Source organism: Poecilia mexicana, unplaced genomic scaffold (genome assembly GCF_051168715.1).
Source record: "Poecilia mexicana isolate PSO_F unplaced genomic scaffold, ASM5116871v1 scaffold_21, whole genome shotgun sequence".
Lineage (NCBI taxonomy): Eukaryota > Metazoa > Chordata > Actinopteri > Cyprinodontiformes > Poeciliidae > Poecilia > Poecilia mexicana.
In genome coordinates this window covers 21,612,975-21,632,994 of record NW_028263390.1, presented here as the reverse complement: position 1 = coordinate 21,632,994, position 20,020 = coordinate 21,612,975, and the positions used below count along the sequence as shown (strand labels likewise).

The window sequence follows — 20,020 nt, the reverse complement described above, 5'->3', positions numbered from 1 at the left end:
CTTTGCAACAGCAGTAGTAATAATAGGTTTGTTTATAATTTGAATATTTTACTACAAATATGCTAGTACAGAAATTACTTTTTACTTTTACTTGAGCAAAAATATATTCAAGAAGTGCTTCTCTGAGGCTACATAAGTACAGCTTTTGGGCACCAGTGATGTGGAAACGAATCTCTCGTAATTCCACTTTGTCCTGGCAGGGGGCGGTGTAGACCACTATGCCTGTACATTAACATGGCGGTCTGATGTAAGGATATTGTAGGTTTGATTTTTCAGATGCAGCGGGACCGACACTGGAGGTATTTGCAGTTTTTTCTTTCTGACTAAATAGTAGGTAATGTATCTTTTACGACGGTTTTCGCTCTGTGTAGTCCATCATCATCCACATGTTTGTTCCCGAGAGCTGCGCTCGGGATTCGATCCCGTGCTGTTGGTGTCCGGTATCCCGAGTTTGGTACGAGGGATTCCAGGCTTTGCCACCGGGGTGGAAGTCTAAGACTCCCTCACGATTAGGTTTTAATGGTGGCGATCAGTGGTGATCGTTGGTGCTCCTCATTTCCGTAATATCGAGGTGAAAGTAGCACAACACGCCACTACTATATTAGCTCGTTAGCTTAGCCGTGTGTGTTAGCCAAAATGCGAGGTTCAAAGGCGATACTGACTTGCTAGGAAAACAACCGACTTTTATAACTGAAATAACTTTCTGTTTTATTTATTTTTGCGAATAAAAATGTACCGAAACAATGGGAGACGTGATACAATGCAGCGTGTTGATTTTTATTTGTTAATTTCTTGTATGAACTCTGAAATTACTCAGTAAACGTAAACTATCATTTTTTTCAATGGAGTCTTGTGTACATAGTGACAGCATATCTCCATAACGCCAGAGTTAGCATCTGATTCCTATCTTCACGAAATATCTATTTTATTGCCTTTTTTGTCTGTACTGCATTTGATTAACTCTAAATTAGAATCTGAAATTGATAAACTATTAGTTTTATATATATATATATATATTTTTTTTTTTTTTTTAAAAGCGCTATAAACCGCGAACTAGTCCTTTACTTGCTGAATCTAATTGAATAAAATCTCCATTATGTGTAGTGAACTGCTTTCTGCTTAAACTCATCGTAGTTATTTACAATTGTTCTGAAAGTTCCTTAAAAATAAACTTTAAAAAAATGATGCAATATTACTGAATTATCATGCTCTCATCCAGTGTACAGATAATCTGAAATTGAACAATGCCCTATAGATGACGAAGCATATTGCAGGACAACCCTCACATAAATAACCTGGAGCCAATGGATCCCGTTGACTCTGGACAAGGTTTGTAAAAACACACCTCATATGTTTTAGACACATAATACGTTTAAAAACACCACTTTTCTTTCCAAAAAAAAGTGTTAATTTCTCATTTATTTCTATTGAAACACACTATCTCGCATTCCTAGAACTGTTTTCACATTATAACCATAAAGGTTAATGCATTTTAACTGGATTTTAATAAGCAGAAGCAAAAGTATAGATGCTTTTTAAAGGGTTTTACAAATAGACTAATTTATTGAATCATGTAAAATGTGTCAGATGGGATGGAGAATATCTTGAATATAGTTTTGGGTCTTACCTCAGATTCCACATAATATGTCAAATATAATATCAAATATCATCAGTGCTATATCGATATCTCAAATGACTGGAAAGCAACATTTGTTGGTTATTTCAAGTGACATGAAATTACGCTTTTACTGGATTTTTAAAAAGTCTTACTTTGCTGATGCATAAAAACATTTTCTAGAAAATTAAAAGTGTTCGTAATTCTTTACTGTCAAATTAGAACAGTTCGATTTAATCACAACATTTTGCTTCTGAGTTGCAGGGAAAGCTAATAAAAGGGATTTATTCTTTGCTAATTATTTTTGTTCTCTGACCTGCTAAAGAAAATCATCCCTACAGCATGATGCTGCCATCATTGTGTTTTACCATTAGAATGGGGTGTGAACACTGTGATGGAAATGTCAGTTTTTCACAATTTTGCATGTGGAGTGCACACTGTTCAGATTTTTTTTATGTTATTTTTTGGAAAAATTGTTTTGCAAAGGACTATAAAATAATTCAATCTCTCCATGCAGGGCTGGACACGCCATCACAGCAGGATATTTATTTGTCTTCTAGCTCAAGAGGACGACAACGAAAGAGAAATTCTAAGTATGTTGATTTTGAAACCAACGACACGGACATTGTTAAAAGCGTCAAACAGAAATCCACTCGAAAGTCAGTGGGGAAAGGAGCAACCTCTCGAAAGACTCCCACAAAACGGAGAAAAACTAAAACACCTGAACAACAGACCACAAATGGAGAAAAAGAATCGCCACAAACAATCCCTGCAGACTCTGTTGACACAGTAATAACTCCTAGAAAACCAAAAAGACCCAGAAAAACACAGCCTGCAGAAACTGCCTCTGCTCCTGGGGACCTGCCGACTGGAGAAACTGGAGGCGGCGTTGTAGAAAATTCTGTCCACCAGGAAAATGGGTCACTGAAGCCGAAAAGAAAGTATGTCAGAAAGAAGCCTTTAGAGGAAGTTAAAGACCCACCGGATGAAGAAAAACCAGATCCTCCTGCTGAACCCGATGAGGAGGTCCAGACAGGGGGCCGTCGCCGGAGAGGAGCTGCTAAAGCGTGAGTCACATGATGTCACTACAGTAGACACAGTTTTGAAAGGTTTTCAGAAATCTGGATTAGCAAAGAAAATAACTAAAACATGGAATGTTGCTCTGTTACCTTAGTTCTGATTGCTCTTTTGGTGGACTTTTATTTATAATTATTTGGGGTTGAGGCGTTGCATGTTTTAAAGACAATTGCTTCTAGTTTTGGATGCTGCAAGAATTTTCACTCATACTTTTTTTATTAACGGACATTCACATTGTGTAACCTTGGCAACAAGGTGTTGATTTTACAAGTGGGAGCAGCTAATTAGCATCTCAAAAGCTGCAATAATACCTGCAGCTTCATGGATCATATCCCCTACTCCAACATCTCTCTGCTCGGAGTGGCAAAACCAAAGTATTAGCAGTTCTTGCTAACAGTTGATGGTGTCATCCATGACACGTTACTGTGAAAATATCATCTCTGCTGCCTGGAAATTGAGCTGTTACCATCTTATGACAGTCATAAAACTTTCATACAGCAACAGTCTTCAGTCAGAGGCTTTTTCAAATTTGTTGGAAGACTGACTGCTACTGGAGGTCCTTCCTGCCCACATTGTCATCATCCACATTGGCATTTTGACGATGTGATAATGACATTTAATTCCTTTATGGATAAATAAAGTATTTTTGAACAGAATTTTAATATTTCTGCTTCCTGTTGTTTACATAATTGTTATAAATAAGTCACACCTACAAAGTGTATTTTAAGGTAAATGCACTTTGAAGTATTGTATTAAACCATCTATTCTTCCATCTGTTTGTACAGGTTGCAGAAATATCCAAAACTCTTAGTGAACTCTTGAATTAATACCTACAATTTGTGAAAAATTTTATGAGTATCATCTGTTACCCATGTGTATTCTCAACTAGCAATTATGAAGTTCTATATTTCTCCAGTGGCTCTACAGTGTTTAACACTCAACAAAAATTTTTGCAGGGCGCTGAAGTACCTCCAACTTTTAGCCAAAGAGGTTTTCTCTCATCCCAGAGATGAATTCGACTCCAAGCTGCACGAAGACGAAGAATCCGAACAGAAACCTTCCAAACAGACAAAAGGTACAGCGGATGCCTCCGTCACACATTGTAGCTTCTGTTTGAGTATCACCAGATTTGTAATCAGTGTTGATAAAAAAACAGCTACGGGCAAAAGAAACTAAAAAATGTGAAATAATGTGTGCATAAATAGAAAGTTTGGTTCCCAAAAAAGCAAATAAACGTGAAGAAAAAATGGCGACTGTGTGATGCTACATTTTGTGATTTTATGTTTGCGCTCAAGGTCGAAAGAGAAAAGTTGATGACGTTGAGAAAGACTTTGTGCCAAATATGGAAGACGAAGAAGCCGATGAGGAAGAGGAATATGAATATGAAGAAGTGTCAGATGCTGAATCAGATTTTGGGGAACGAGAGAAATTTCATCCAGTTTTTCACCAAGTAAGATGATGCCTAATATTTACTACTTTAATAATAATTTTTGTTTCTTAGTAAATCTAAACTTAATTATCAATAAAATAATCTCTTTTGGTGAATTATGTGTAAACTCATCTTGATTGTTTATGTTCCCCAGCCGAGGAGCTCAAATGGCAAACCTCACAACGGAATCGACTTTAATACCATCAGAACAATTCTGGATTCTGCTGAGATGACAAAAAAATTGTAAGATCTTCTCACCGTGTTTCAGACTTAAATGTTTTTCACTTCAATCACAAAATGAATAGAAAAAAATTCTACTGATGCAGCTAGAAATACAATTAGTTTTTGTATTTTTGACCATGTGCCTGTGCTTTCAGCCGGGAAGAGAACTACAGCAGCTGGGTGTTTCCAGAATGGGTTCCTTCCACTAGCAACTGGGAGCCTGTACCAGAAAAGTAGATTATTTTCATCTGTTTGCTTTTTTAGCTGAATTATTTACTTGGAATAATAAACAAATTAGTGGTGGAACTTGATTAAAAATCTTAATCGAGTTAATTGCAGGGTTTGTAATAATTAATCAGTGATATTCTCAAATAGACACACAATTTGTACATGTTTTAATCAACCAAAGGATGTAGATTAGCAGCTTGTCAGCAGCTGATGATGTGATCCAGATCATGTTAATGTGGAAATTGTCTCTCCTGCCTGGATAATAAACTGTTAGCATGTCAGGACAGTTATTAAACCGTGTCATACAGCATTAGCCGTCAGTCACTCTAAGTCATTGGTTTTTCAGTGAATTAGAAAAATACCTTCCTCAAGAACTGGAGTCGGCTGCCTTCAAAGTGTCCAGAGACAATCTGAACCAGGAAGAGACGCCGCTGCTGAGACTCAGCAGGTGAGACTGATGAGCCTTTCCATTTATTCTGTGGTTTAAGAGATGAAAGGTTGAGTGGATGCTGAGTTAAGCTGACTTGTTGCTGAACTTGTCAGGTTTGAGTCGATGGAAGCTCACCCGGGCCGCTGGGACATGTTTCTGTTTGCTGGTGGACCCGTCTGGGCCCTGGAGTGGTGTCCCACCCCGGACGGCGCTCCGGCCTCCCAGTACATCGCTCTGGCTTGCCATCGAGGGATGGACGACCTGCACTATGTGAACCAGACCTACTCAGAACCCGGACTGGTCCAGCTGTGGGACTGTGGCAAACTGGAGTACAACAAGAAGTAGATATAGAATACATACATCCAGACTGAACTCAAATCAATTTCCTTTCTCAGTCTTACTGTTGACTGATTGATTATTCTTTGTGTAAATCCTGTGCAGACCAGACTCTCAGCCCTTCCTGGTTTATGGTTTGGCTCAGGACAAAGGCTTCATCTGGCAGTTAAAGTGGTGTCCAGCAGGAGGCTGGGAGCTTCCTGACTCTGTCAGAAAGGTAAAAATAATTAGCATTTTGTGTATTTTTCAGCCAGAAGCTACTTAGTTTATTTCAGAATATATTATTTAGTCAATATACACAGTATCATTTCACCAGGCATGCTATTAAAAATAGATTCATTTTACCAAAAGGTAATGTACAGAACATTAACATTATTTAATGCCAGCTGGTGTTATGTTTAATAATAGTGAAACATTTTAAAGGACAGATAAAACAATATTACAGTAAACAGTCAACAATATAAATTTTTGGTTTCATACTAGAGTTAATAATGTGTTTAACCTAAAACCATGTATATTCTGCCATGTTGTCTTCCATGTTGTTTTTTTTGTTCTTTGTTTTCACTTATGTTCTAAAAATAGTTTTAGTGTTGTAAATAGCATTGCTGCAGCTAAATGTGGATCCCAAATAAAGTAAACTAAACTCAACTTGTATGTGTTATGTACCTTTAAAAACATGCAGTCTCACCTTTCCTTTTGTCTTTAGGCTCCTTTCTTGCCCAGATTGGGCCTGCTGGCTGTCGCCACGTCCAGCGGTGTGGTCACCATCTACAGCCTGCCTCATCCTGATGCTCTGCTCTCAAACACAAAACTCACACACCCTGGTAAGACTCTCTATCTTCTCTAGGATCTGATCAATTCAGATTTTCTTTTCAATGTAAAGGTGACGTGTTGGAACTCTTCTTGGGTTGCTAGGTGACAGGCTGAGTTCCACTGGCGTTGCTAGGTAACGGGCTGGAGGGTTTTTGAAACAGCTCATTTTTCATACATCAACAAACATTAACTTATTGTAAAAAAAACAGACAGGTGGTTTTGTTAAGCACTTGGACTGTTTGTAGAAGCATAAAAACCCAAATGGAAGCACAAAAAAGTGTAAAATGTGAATTTTGCATAACAGATCCCCTTTAAAAAGAATTTTGTCAGTGGTTGGAAAGGTTAAAGTTTCTGCCTTTAGCTTTATTTAAAGATCATCTAAATAGACTTAGTATTTTGTGGTGGGAGGAAGCTGGAATCAAACCCACAGCCTTCAGATTGTCAAGTGACAGCTCTTCCCATTGACCCACAGGAAGGAAAACTTTGGTTCCCAGCGACGTTTTGTTGCTTAGGATGGTTCCTAAGTAGGTGAAACTGTTCATAAGTTGTTTGCTCATTTAGAGTGAAAAGGAAAATTTTGAATATTTGCTATATTTAAATTTTTGCGTGATGAAACAGAATACCAATAATGATGTGATCAACTCGGCAGGTTTTTGTGGTTCTTTCTTTGAAATAGACAGTCATTTGCAGAATCATTTCAAAGTCATGTTACTCATAATAAATTGATGCTGAAATGTTAAAAGATAAAGAATTTCCTTATTAACGTAACTTCACAAGATACTAAACATTTCTCATTTTATCAGAGTAAGAATGATTTTTCTCATAATATTAGAACTTTATTTTCATATTATTTGGTTTTTATTTTGGTAATATGACTTTATTCTCATTTAAAAAAGTGAAGTATTTATTGCGTCCAGCAGAGGGTGCTGTTGGTTTACTGCAGCCTTAAATCTCTCTGACATCACGAAGTGTTGCAGGACTGCAGAGTAACACCTGATGGATAAATCGCACTAGCTCTGCAAGAAATGTCCCAGGAAACAGAAGATTTGACTCAACATGAACCAGAACTTGATTTTGATGTTAGCTTTTCTCAGGAAAACGTTGCTTTACTGGGCGAATGTTTAATTAGAAGCAATATGCGAGTCATTCAGTGCAGATTTTCTTCTGCTTGTTGCCTCAAACCTTATTTATGGTCTGCTGGAGCATCAAGAAACGTTCCACCATTTTCCAAAAACCCAAACTTATCATGAAGATACTTCAGGAAATCATAAACATCAGAATAATTATGAGAAATTATCCAACATTTTTGTTGATGAAGTAATTGATGAATAGCTTAAGCATGTAAGAAGGTGATGTCAGGAGGCTTTCATAGGCAAGTACATGAACTCAATAATTATTTAATCAATCAAACAGCTGGATTATCCATCATATCAGACATGGAGCTCATTAACTGGAGCAAATCTTAGTTAAAATGACAACGCCCTCCAGGGCACTCAGTCTTTTTGTGCCATGCAGCTTTAACGGTGACAATAGTTTAAAAAAATCTTGTGAAAAAACCGAGTCCATGCTGAGATTATCGATGGTGGAGCCTGTGGTCCAGTCCTGTCTGCTGCCTCTGGGGCTCTGCTGGTAGAATGCTGTGTGAATGAGATTAATGACCGCTTTATCTGCAGCATCCATCATATGCAGAATGGCGCTTGTGTCTGCGTGAGTTAGTGTTTTTTATTCCTGTCAGGGGTCTGCCCCGCCGCCAATCTGATTAAACACAACACCAGTCTGGAATCATCGCATTTCAGGACAAGAGAGACTTGAAAATAAATGGTTTTACACAGACAGTATATTGAATTCATGTTTTACTGCAGATAAAAGAATAAAGTTTGACTACTGTTATTCAGTTGGGAAAACCCACATGAAAACACAACTGTTTTTAGCTAAAATATTAACATAGACTATTAGCCTTGTTAAAACTTAAAAACTGCAGTATAACTTTTATTAGAAAAATATGTATTTTTTTTTACATATTGAAACTGTCACCATGTCGTGACTGTTTAGCATGAGACAGGTAATCTGTGAAAAATCAAGCTCCTCTGTGTTCTCCTAGTGCTATCTAGAAACAACCAATCAGAGCCAGGAGGCGGGTCTTAGTGCTGTCAATCACCTCACCGTGTGACGCTCTTTGGTAAACTGTCATGAATGTTCAGGCTACTTAGCATGACCACCGATAACAGCAGTTTTCCTGTAACATTAAGATTTTTCTCTGTCATTAGCATATTTAGCAACGAATACATGAGCTTGATTGACATTGGTGCAGCTTGAGCAGATTTAAATAATAAATTTAAATAAGATGTGAATCTTGTAATTGTCATTTTACACTTTACATCACTCACCTCCCTTTCTTGAAGAACTTGTTCTCATGTCTTTCCTATTTTCAAGAGGGATTAAGAGAAATCGTCATACTCATTTCCCAAGGAGATTTAAACTTTTTTTTTTGCAGGATTAATAAACATAAAATGAGCTGTTTCTTCTATATTAGCTGATAATTGTAAGAATGATGTGAAAAAGATGAGTTTTAAATTTTAAACTGCATTTGTTTCATATGTTTTTGTTTTTAAAGGAAAAGCAATTAACTGCTGGGTCTCAGGCTGGACACTATTACACATGACTCGATTTTACAACTAAAGGAAATATACGCGAGTCTGAATTTGGACATAAAAACCTCTATAAAACCTGACATTTCTTTTTTTTACCCTCTCCACTGCTTTGTAGCCCCTGGTTTCCATTTTATTTTCTTGTCACGGATCATTGGGTTCGGTTTCCGACCACTGGTTATAGTTATTGGATAAAACAGTTTCCAGGTGCTCACATTATAAAACAGCAGCAAAGCATGACGGGTGGCTGAGGCAGACTCAGAGCTTCAGATGTACATTTCCATGTTTACTAGTATGTGGTTTGTATGTTTTAGTTTTAGAATCCAGATGAAACTAAAACATTGTGTTTTTATCTCACTGTTCGACTTGAAATCCAACCAAACCTTTGCCTTTCTAGATCAGTTTGGATTGATTAATTTCTATTTCCCATGAGCCAGAATAATAACGAGAAATCTTAGGTAGCAAAATAACATTTCCAGCATGTTGGTAGGTTATGGGTTCAAATCCCCAACCTTTTGCCTTGGTGTTTGCTTGTTCTCCCTATGCATGCGTGGATTCTCTTAGGATACTCCAACTTCACATTTTGCATGTTTTTGTTCTTCCACTTGGGTCTCAACTGCTTTTAAAAACAAAAATGATGCTTTTAAATGATCAAAAAGCACCCAGTTAATGTTTTTTGTTGTCTTGAAAACATGCCATTTCAAAAACCTCTCTATTGTAAGTCACAGTCCATGGGCATTGATCGTTACCTAGCAACCATAGCAAAACCCAGCCCATCACCTAGCAACCCAAGCTGAGCTCCAGCTTGTTTGGTCAGCTGGTTTTACTGCTGTTTGCGCTGTACAATGGCTACTGGAAAAGACAAGTGTTTAGCTGCTGGCTTACCTTCCAGAAACCACTTGCTGCCTTATTGTTGGCTGTCCAGGAGGCTCCACTTCTGCTGTTCAAAGACTCCTGGTTGTAATGTAGAGTTAGGGGGCGTGGCCAACAGCAGCTTGTTTGGATTTAAAGTGACAAGAGGCCCTAAAACAGATCAAATTAGGCTGACTAGACTAAAATCTCATTATCTAAGAATGCTTTTGTGCAAAAAAAAATATATATGGACATGTTTTGTATTGCCCATAAATCCACCCTATCCTGTTTAAGGAAGCATTAGGTCACCTTTAGTTGCAGTGAAACATCCATCATTCATATGCAGAAAGCTATCTCACATGGATCTGGTTGGACGCCATTTCTGTGGGGAAATTGACCCAAACGGGTTTAAACAGAACCTATAAGTGTCTCTGCTCTGTCCTTCCGAGCGGCAGCCCACTTCTGTTTGCCACAGATAATTGTAAATGGCTTTTGTCAATCCAGTCGCCACAATGACTGAGAGGAGGAGGCCGTTAAAAACTGCAGGACTGGAGCAGGGCGGTGACAATGAGCAGTGAGGATGTGAGGTGTTGTTGGGAGCTCACATAATTTACAGCGCCTTTCTCCATCAGACAAGGATCTATAATTGAAATGACAAAAAAGATGCATCGCCGAGCGGGTTGTTAATGTTGGAAGCTATGAATTTTAGCTCTTGTAGCTGACTCGTCTTGTATCGCTGCACTGTCATTCATCGAGGACTTACTTTGGGCCGGAAGCCGACTCAAACTGCTGCGCTTTGCACCGGCTTTTTATTCTCTGCTGAAAACAATAGTTGACATTCTGTAGTTCTGGGTCAGAGTTTTTAGTGTCGGAATATTTTTAGATCAAGATTTGAAGTTTCTCTCCTTCAGAATTTTTTTTAATGGATTTAAAACAGATTTATTTATATAAATAATGATTATTATTTTTGAGGTTTAAAAAAATGCATCTGGTTTTAAAGGGATGTCAGCGTTCATCTACGTTCATTCATCTAAAGCTGGACCAGATTCAGTAAAGGAGTAGTTTGTGTTTTACTCAGGTTGTGGTGAAGTGATGGATAGTTTGGGTGAATTAACTGGACACTATTGATCTGAACCGCTACGAATCCAAACCGGAGGAGGAGGGAAAACTAATGACCTAGAACGACCTGATACCTTTTTACTCCAACCATTAAACACAGAAATGATCACTTAGAAAACCACTGTTGGATTAGAGCCATAAGATCCACAAACACACAGTTTTTTTTTTCACTTTAATACATCTTGAAGACTTTTTTCATCCATGACATCTCATATTTTCTCACAATGTAAATTTGCATCTCAAAGACCTAAAATCATTTCAAAATGGAAATATGTAACTACATTTGTTAATGCTTTTGTGTCTTTGCAGAAAGAAACGATGAAAAACCACCAATTTACAAGGTAGGCCCTGTTTCTACGTCTGTCTGTCATTTAAAGCACCGAGTGACGTTGGCCTGGAGGAAAATAAAGTCATGAAACTGCTTCTTTTAGAGGGAATTGCATTGTTTCCTTCTCATTTTCTGCAGGCGCGAGGCGTGATTACTCTAAAACTGGGCTGCATCAAATCTCCTCGAGAAGAAAGGAGCGGACAGGTTCTGTCTATGGACTGGCTTCCTCAGAAACCACACAACATAATGGCTGTTGGATTCTACGATGGTACGAATTGATTTTCCTGATTCTGGAAGAACAAACAAATAACCTGGATCTCTCTCTGTTGCTGATTCATTTCTTCTTTGCTGTAGTAAATATTTTTGTCTTTTGGATTCTTTTGTTTCTTTAGTCCTTTTCTCTCCTTTCAGGTGTTGTTGGACTCTTCGATCTTTGTACAAAATCTTCCCTGTTGCGAGTCAGAGAGCCAGACCGGTCTTTGACTCTGCTGCCCTATCGATCGATACTCGCTCACGACAACGCCGTCAGAGCTCTGGTCTTCTGTCCTGCATCCAGGTGAGCTCTTCTCCCACTGACTGTTGGAGGATGCAAAGATTCTGTAGTTTTTATTGTGCCTCCATGTTTGTGATGCAGAAAAAGCCCAAACTGTCTTGAATTTAATTTCTTTCAGGGGGTAAATGACTTCAGAAATTAAAGTTTTATTTTTTTTAAACTGACACATCAATCTTCTACTTTAAGGCAATGTAAAACTATAAAACAAGTTAAAAAAGTGGCTGCTGATTATTTTGCACAAATTTGGGCTCTTTGAATCAGCCACTCTTTGCTCTCTGAACTGGTTCAGCGCAATAGCGCAACATTGCTATTGACAAAATTAGCTTTCGATGTTGTAGAGGTCCTAGAATTGGCCCCTGAGGTGCTGCGATGTTAACTTATGTTTACATTAGAACCTTATTAAAGAGTCTAATAATCATCTTTTTTAATAGGTAATATGTATTTTCTGTATTCATGCCCGTGAAATACATGGATATTTTCTTTTGTTAAAATTTCAAGTGTTATAGCTGAAATCAGCAAATATGTCAGATCCCCTTTAAAAGTGCTGAGAGCTTCCTATTTTAATTATTCAAACAGCAAATATACTTTAATATCTTACCACTTCCTTATTTCAGAGGTACAGCCAATCAGTGCCTAGCAAAATGAATGGAGCTCCCCGATTGGCTGCTTTGGAAACAGCAGCCATTAGTGTGTTAAGTAGCATTGTGCTGAGGTATTTGAGCTTCCCAAGCTGCCTTTTCTTTAAAATATGTTAGATATGCACTGCAAAAAAATATAGAAATAGGAAAATGTTCCACAAATATTTTTTAATAGAGTTAAGTTAGACAGAGAAATTCACAAATACTGAAACGTGATTCTATTTAGAAAATATCACTCCAGAAAAGACAAAATAAATCTTGATGTTTAGATTTGTAATGTTACCTGAATAATAATAATAATAACTGTTTTATGTTGAAAATAGAGCAGCTATAGGTGATGATATAAACAAACATATCTGTGTATATCTTTCAGTATTTCACCTCATTAAGCTCTGCTGCTATTTTCCCATGAAATCAAATCAAATCACTCAACCGCTTTATTTACAGTGGAGGGGAAGAAATATTCTCTTTGTATGTTAGATACTTTACCTGCTGTCTTTACTGAGATCCCAACAATAACTGAAGTAATATTTTTGCCTTTGCTGTCTCCTGTCTCTTTATTTCATTACGACATGATGAAGATCAGCTGATCTTCTGGTTAAACACATTAATCTGCAGTCGCTGCGTCGGAGCAGCTCGCTCCATCAGTCAGTGAAATTAGGATGGTAGTTAAAATTTCTGCAGCTGCTCAGTGTGACTCTGTAAAAATCTTAAATTCTCATTTGCTCAGTGCTGGAAGTGACAAAAATCAATTGAAACGATTGAAATTGTTGATTATTCAATTAAAATAAAAGGGCAGTTTAGCTCTGAAGTCATTTCTGTTTTACTAATTAGTCGTTTTTGGCCTTAAATATAAACCAGTTCCAGATACATGATGTTAAACTTTTACTAAAATATAGTATATATAAATTATATACCTATTTTTTTCTTTTTATTTTATTTAGATTTTTATTTCTTGCATTTGCATTGTTAGTGTGTCATTTTAGATCAATATTAGTGGAAAAAAGTATTAAGTTTAAAAAATTATGTTATATTTTATTCTGTGATTATTCTGTAATTGTTTAGTAACATGAAAAACATAAGAGCAATTTAAGGTTTTAATTTGTAATAATGCAAAAATATTTGGAATATTTTGAATTCTAACTATTTTAATTATTTTATTACTGATATTTTTGTCTTGACTCTTAGGTATCCATTCTTTTTTGCTTCATTTTTTTCCTTAGTCGTTAACCTGCATCCATTTTTGTTCACTCTTGATGATATTTCATATCTTTTAGTGTCATATTACTTCCTGTATATTCAGTAATCTAAAGGAAGTCACATTGAAACTTCTGCACCAGTGAATCTAACTTTGTATTCACGTTGCATTACTGCAGCTACTATGGAAACGTCTGAATAATTAATGGTACCATTAACAGCACAGCAGCACCATTTATCTCTGGACAAATCTACAACTAATTAGTTTTGGCTTCAAAAAAAATCCTAATTTTGTGTTTTTGCACTTCAGCTGCTTGTTTTATGTTAAAAATAAAACAGGATATTAGTTGGATTAAAATAAATAGAGAATGTAAAATTGCAGAATATGGATCTCTGTTAGTCTGAGTCAAGCTTCACTTTTCTCTGCTCAGATTCAAAAACCTGTTTTGTCCTCAGATATGAAGTGAACAGATTTTCTTTCCATTAAAACGTATTGATTTCTGTCATCAGTTGTTTATAGCAGACTCTGCTTGCAGAGTTGATCAATGAGAAGAAAAACGATGAATTCCACGTGAAACTTCACCGTATGAATCAAATATTCAGACTTTTTTTGTGTATTTCACCCAATTCATTTGGATTCTTCCAAATGACTCATTAATTTCCTGAACTGTTGACAGATACTTGTTGACATCAGCGGGTGAGGACCGCTGCTTGAAGACGTGGGATCTGAGGAGGCTCAGTAACATGGTCAAGGTCCAAAAACGCTACCTGACCACTGAGCTCTGCTGGCCGCTGGACTCACCTGGGGTTCTGGTTGCCCAGGAATCTGCCTTCGTACCGTAAGAAAGCTCCTAACCCGGATTCTGTTGTCATGGAAACACTGGATAAGATTTATTATGATGCCAGAATAGTTTATCTATTATTTTCACAAACATGTGCATGTGTCTTTTTAACAAATGGAGTCATTTCTGTTCCATAAACAGAGGATTCACCAGGATTTCTGGTATTTTAAATACAGGCTGAAAAGAACTAAAACCTGTGATTTTGAGTCTGGAAAAATAAAGACATGTTTTGTTGATTTAAAATTAAATGTGTACCTTCAGAAGAAAAATCTGAAGTTCACTGAAAAGCGTAAAAAGAAAGAAAATATTTTGTCCTCCAGAATTTAGATGGAAACAAAAACAAGAAGGCTAAATATTTTCTACTCCTCTTAAAACTTATTTAAGATCATTTTACACTTTAAACTCCCAAAGAAAACAGTTCCATATCTTTTTTTTCTATATTTTAACTAAGAATTGTTTTGACTCATCCTAAGCCAGTGGTTAATTACACTTCTTATTAAATCTAGGGCTGAATTTATAGTTTACAAAAACAAAATGAAAATGTGCGTTTTCATAATTTCTTGAAATACCAGAGGCCAAATGTTGCGATTATTCTGAACTTCCATGCATCAGAATGAACTTTTCTCAAAATGTCCTGGTTGATTCCACATGTTTTGCTGATGTTGTTTTAGGAGAAGTTCAGTTGGAGTTCATTACGTTGATCACTACCTGCGCTCCTACTTTGCAATTCCTCGGAGTACGTCTGTATGGGTGAGTGAAACTTCCTCCAAAGAGGATTTGCTCCATGTCTGGAGCCATAAAACATACTGGGCATGTGGAAAAAGATAACTTTACAACATTTCCTGTACAAAATTGTGGAGGTTTATTATTATGGATGTTATAAAATGCTAGTTTTATCTTTATTTTGGGATTTTAGAGCAAAGAAAAACTTCAGGCTTTTAAAAAGAGATAGAAATCTGTAGTTTTTTAAAGAAAACCGAGGAAGGAGTCACATGCAGTGATATCTTAAAGTTTATGGTCTAAAACGTGAGTTAAGAACCCACATCATGTCCAGTTTAATTTGGCCGAGAAAAATGACCTTTACACTTTAAAACAAATCCCCTAAAATGGGAAATTGGCTCAGTGTTCCTGCCAACAGCTTCTGCTTTTCCCATCTTATTGACTAAACGACTAGTTGAACACGTTGACCTAAACATGTTGTAATCTTCCTATTAACCTCATAGTTGTTGTTTGTGATGCATGAAAACTCATATTATTCTTCACACTGCTAGCGCCTTAGCATCTAACATATGTCCTCTACCCAGAATGCTTTGCATAGTACAGAGCCTGGTGACATTCGTTTGACAGTATTTTAATTTAGAAAACCTAATCAGAACTGTTCAGTTCAGGATATTTTATATTTTCCATTTAAAACTGATCTTCATGACTGTGATTGGTCTGTTTGTGTCACCGCAGTCCTTGTCTTACTCCGATTGGCTGCACAGCGTGATGTCATCAGATATGCTCGGCGAACTGATTCTCTCCATCTTACCGCTGCCCAACTGCTCTGTCAAGAAAACATCCTTGAGACGTTTTGTAAGTTCTAGAAAAAGCTTTTTTTCCATGTTTTGATTGATTTTTAAGTTTTAAAGGTGTAGAAAGTCTGTTTTGTTCATTATTTTCCCTCAGCCTGCCTACATCACATCTTTGGAGCCTTATGAAGCACAAGAAGGACAAAATAAAGGCGAGGAAGAGGAAGGACAGGAAGCAGGAGAGACAGTAAACGATGAAGACAATGAGGGAGGAAGAGTTGGAGGAGATTCTCGTCTTCACCTGCAGTTTCAGACGTACAAACAGGCTGTGAAGAAATACTACCTGCACTTTAAAGACTTGGATATGGTAGGTTGGCGGTGTTTTCATTACAGTAGTAATGATTAAAACCAGCATTAATAACTTCACCATAGAAAGAAAGTGAGTAAAAGTCATTTTAATCAGATTTGAAAACTTTTTCTAAAGTGATATTTTTATTTTCACAAATCTACAACTGTAGAAGATTTCAGTAAAATGTTTTCTTACATCCAGTTTTTGGTTTTAACTGCCAGATTGTTACCTAGATAGTCATGTTATATGCGTACAGTTTCTTTATATTCAATATTTGGACAATTAAGAAAAGCTTTGTGCAAAGACAAACGTTTGCATATTAATCTATGGTAGAAGATTACAATAAAGAGTGAATGTGTTCCTATATACGATTTGCAGGAGCCTGGATTTGATTTCTGAGTTTTCCAGGTTTGGATAAATACAAAAAATGGCATTAAAGACATTTTATTTCTAGATTTTGTCCACTTCGTCACCGTTTAAACATTGCAGCGACTCCAGTAACCTCATGTAATCCATCCTTCCTTTGATCCATTCTTCTATTTTTCCATCCATTCTGAAAAGTTACTTGTAAGTTAGTTTTGTCTTATTTCAAGTATAATAAGAATTTGGTACTATAAATACTTACAGAAGTTCCTTATTTTTTTCTAAAAATAAAAAAACAACATCTTGTCAAGCATTTTTGATCTGGTTTCTAGTGAAAATATCTTACTGCACTTGACATAAAACAAAACTTACAAGTAACTTTTCAGGAAGATATAGGAGCTTGTTTTAATTAAATTGGTCCTTAATATTGGGTGGGAAGGTCCTAGTTCCACCTGCAGATTATTTCACTTATAATATGGGAAAATGTTTTGCTATAAGTGAAATAATCTCCAGTGGAATAAGAACTTTTTCTTCAATATTAAGGAATTACTGACTTAAAACAAGCTAAAGTAACTTGAAAGTTAGTTTTGTTTTTCTTCAAGTGCCTGGAGAGATTCATTCATTTTTCATGCAAACCGTCTGAAAAGAGTTTAGAAACTCGTACTGTTGGAATGAAGCAGTTTATTGTTTCCATTATTTGAATATTTAGAGCTAATATTGGTCCCTTTGACTTCCAGCGATGCCTTACAGGACTCAGTAAGCACGCTTTGTGGAAACACATGCAGAGCACAGAATTAACAGCAGTTACGGACCTGGACGACCTGCCGCTGGCTGCTCTCTACAAGGTACATTTACAACACTTTATCTGTTTCTTCACACTCATTCTGAAGCACATATAGGGAGGAAAAAACAGAGTAAATGAACAGATAAGTACCAGAACGAGAGAGAAAGAAATCAAAGGTGGGATCTGCCTCCTTCTCTGATGGGCAGCTATAAAGTCAGGCCAAATGTAATGATGTGGAAAATGAGAAAAATGTCACTCCCAGCAGGAGGAAGGAGGGGAGATGGAGAGCGGCCATTTGAGGATATGATGTGTTTAATTTTAAGAGGCAGAGTCCAGGGAGCGGCTCTGCCCTTCAGGGCGAAGTGATCGACGGACACTTTATGGGTCGAAAAATCCCTCAGTTTTTCACTAGTTTGTTCTTTTTTTTTTTCATCTGAAGGAAATAAATGGTTAAGAATGAGTCAGCAGAGAAAGAAAGAAAGAAAGCAAAAGTTAAAGGATTTATAGGAAGAGTTTTATTGACTTCCTCAGAGCGACGGCTGAGTGGTTCATAAATGACAGCAGGTTTACTTAAAGGAGCTCAGATAATCAGAGGGATTTACTGTAAATAAGATTAAAGTTTAGCCTGAAAACAGTTTTTAATGCTTACAGTGCAGACAAATAATGACAAAAGCTTAAATAATTAAACAGGGAAGCTTGGATGGAAGGAGATGATAAATAAATTGCTACATTATTAAGGAAAGAACTAAAAAAAGAAATGAGCATTAAGGTAAATAATTAGGAATGAAAGAAAATAAGTAGATGAATTAAAAAAGTAATTTGATAAAGTGCATTTGTACATACAAGAAAAGTAGATTAAGCACGTAAACAAAAAGTAAGTTAGCAAAGTTCAAAAGGAAAAAAGAAATAAATTAACATAATATGCTAGAAAGTAAATAATGAAATAATTTGCTAGTGGAACTAGAACTTTTTTGCCGACATTAAGGAATTATTAACTTAAAACAAGCTGATAATTCTAGTTGAAAAGTTTCATATAAATTTGTTTTGTCTTATTTCAGCTGTGATGAAACATTTGCTCTGGAAACTAAAATACTTGTAAGATTTTGTATTTTTGCAGTTTACACAATAAACTTATCAGTAAGTTGAGGTAAAAAAGTAATTTACATAAGTAAATTAGTAAATAATTAAGTAATTTACCAAATGCAAATTTATTGGAGCTAGATGTCTCTGCAAAATGAATCAGAAACATCAAATACATGAAACTATGGAGATTTGTGTCTTCAGCCGAATGATTCAGTCCGTTTTGGTCTTTTTTGCTGTTGTCTTCACTCTCCTCTCCAGGCCCGGTTCAACCCGAACATGAGCAGCCATGTGTGGGTTGGTTCTGCGGGTCAGACGGGCCTGGTGCGGCTGCACTGTGCGAGGTCGTTCATCACCCCACAACTCAAGACCATGATCAGTAATCATCAGGCCCAGTTCAGCGCGCTGTACTCGGCCCAGAACCGCAGCGACGGCGTCCAGACGGCAGCGGAGCAGCGAGAGCAACACAGTTTACCTCACTGCACGGCCACAAGGTGAAACATTACATCAGTCAGTCCTGGATCCACAGCAAAACCTCAATAAATCTGATCTGGTTTTAAATGCATATGTGAATGTTATGCATTAGTTTGCAAAAAATGTCCCTAAATACATAAATACATGACTACAAATTACAGGTAAAAACAACGGAGGAGGGTTGGAGACACTGAAGAACGAATAAGACACTTGAATTTTTTGTTCTCAGAATTTTGGCTTTAATCTCAGAATTCTAAAATTCTTGTCAGAATCCTGTTTCTCAGAATTTTTACTTTTTTCTTATAATTCTGACTTGCTGAAACATCTCAGAAGATTAAAGTCAGAATCCTGAAATTCTGAGAAAAACATAGGAATATTCAGTTGCCGTAATCTTCTTCCAAAGAAAGCAGATGAACAGAAGTTCAGAATTTAAAAGTCATGGATGAAATCAAAGAATTTTAAAAATTTTCGACTGTATTTATCTTAAGCTTCAAAAAAACAGCAGAAATCATAACTCTAAACTCAAAAACAATCAGTTTGTCACATCAACAGAGAGAAAAGTTTTTGGCTCCTGGTGTTGACAGTAATTCAGACGGTTTCAGTCAGTTTCGTTACAAAAACATTTCCAGCCTGCAGCTAAGTGCCTTTTGACCACTTTTTTTTTTTTTTTTCAGCAAAAACGGGAATTTTATTTTGGAATTTTGTTTTTCCTTGGGGTGTTATTATGGGATATGTGAATACCTTTATATTCCAGTTATTATGAGTTGTACAGAAACATCAACATGAATGTAGGTTTTCACTTTCAGCTTATTTTTATCTTGAGGCAAAAGCTCAGGCCTGATGTTTGTTTACACATTTATTTTAATCTTAATTTATAATTATATATATGTAAAGCTGTTCATCAAGTTTTTCATACTGGTATTTTTGAAATGCTGCTGATAATAAAGCTTTTTTATACAAAATACTGACTAAAGTTATTTTTTTCCTACCGAATCAGACAGAAATCAGCCTCTGTTCATTATATCCACTGTTTTATTCCACTTTACAAAACTTTTTCTGCACATAAAAATGAAACAGCAAACTTCACAGTTATGACATGTTTTATGCCATTTCGCCAGATTTCATGAAGGTC

At 36.5% G+C, this 20,020-nt stretch overlaps 1 protein-coding gene across 3 annotated transcripts; it reads left to right on the top strand.

The window, feature by feature from the left end:
* Nucleotides 1-207: 207 nt before the first annotated feature.
* gtf3c2 (general transcription factor IIIC, polypeptide 2, beta) lies at nt 208-19,850 on the top strand. 3 transcript variants are annotated; one of them, XM_014986043.2, is made up of 20 exons: nt 208-299; nt 1,256-1,329; nt 2,133-2,682; nt 3,649-3,767; nt 3,988-4,142; nt 4,276-4,364; nt 4,499-4,576; nt 4,918-5,019; nt 5,115-5,342; nt 5,443-5,554; nt 6,044-6,161; nt 11,079-11,110; nt 11,236-11,365; nt 11,509-11,653; nt 14,163-14,324; nt 14,999-15,077; nt 15,783-15,902; nt 15,996-16,205; nt 17,288-17,395; nt 18,676-19,850. In XM_014986043.2, the coding sequence occupies exons 2-20, from the start codon at nt 1,305-1,307 to the stop codon at nt 18,910-18,912; spliced, it is 2,799 nt and encodes a 932-aa protein (XP_014841529.2). In that variant the 5' UTR covers nt 208-299; nt 1,256-1,304; the 3' UTR covers nt 18,913-19,850. The 3 variants fall into 3 exon arrangements, with proteins under 3 accessions (XP_014841529.2, XP_014841528.2, XP_087858048.1); XM_014986042.2 differs by having other exon boundaries at nt 214-299; nt 1,220-1,329; XM_088001922.1 differs by lacking the exon at nt 208-299 and having other exon boundaries at nt 323-1,329.
* Nucleotides 19,851-20,020: the final 170 nt, after the last annotated feature.

Coding starts and splice junctions, on each gene's coding strand:
- gtf3c2 (XM_014986043.2), top strand. CDS start 1,305: ATGGATCCCGTTGACTCTGGACAAG. Junction 2,683..3,648: donor CGGAGAGGAGCTGCTAAAGC/GTGAGTCACATG, acceptor AAATTTTTGCAG/GGCGCTGAAGTACCTCCAAC. Junction 4,577..4,917: donor TGGGAGCCTGTACCAGAAAA/GTAGATTATTTT, acceptor TTGGTTTTTCAG/TGAATTAGAAAAATACCTTC.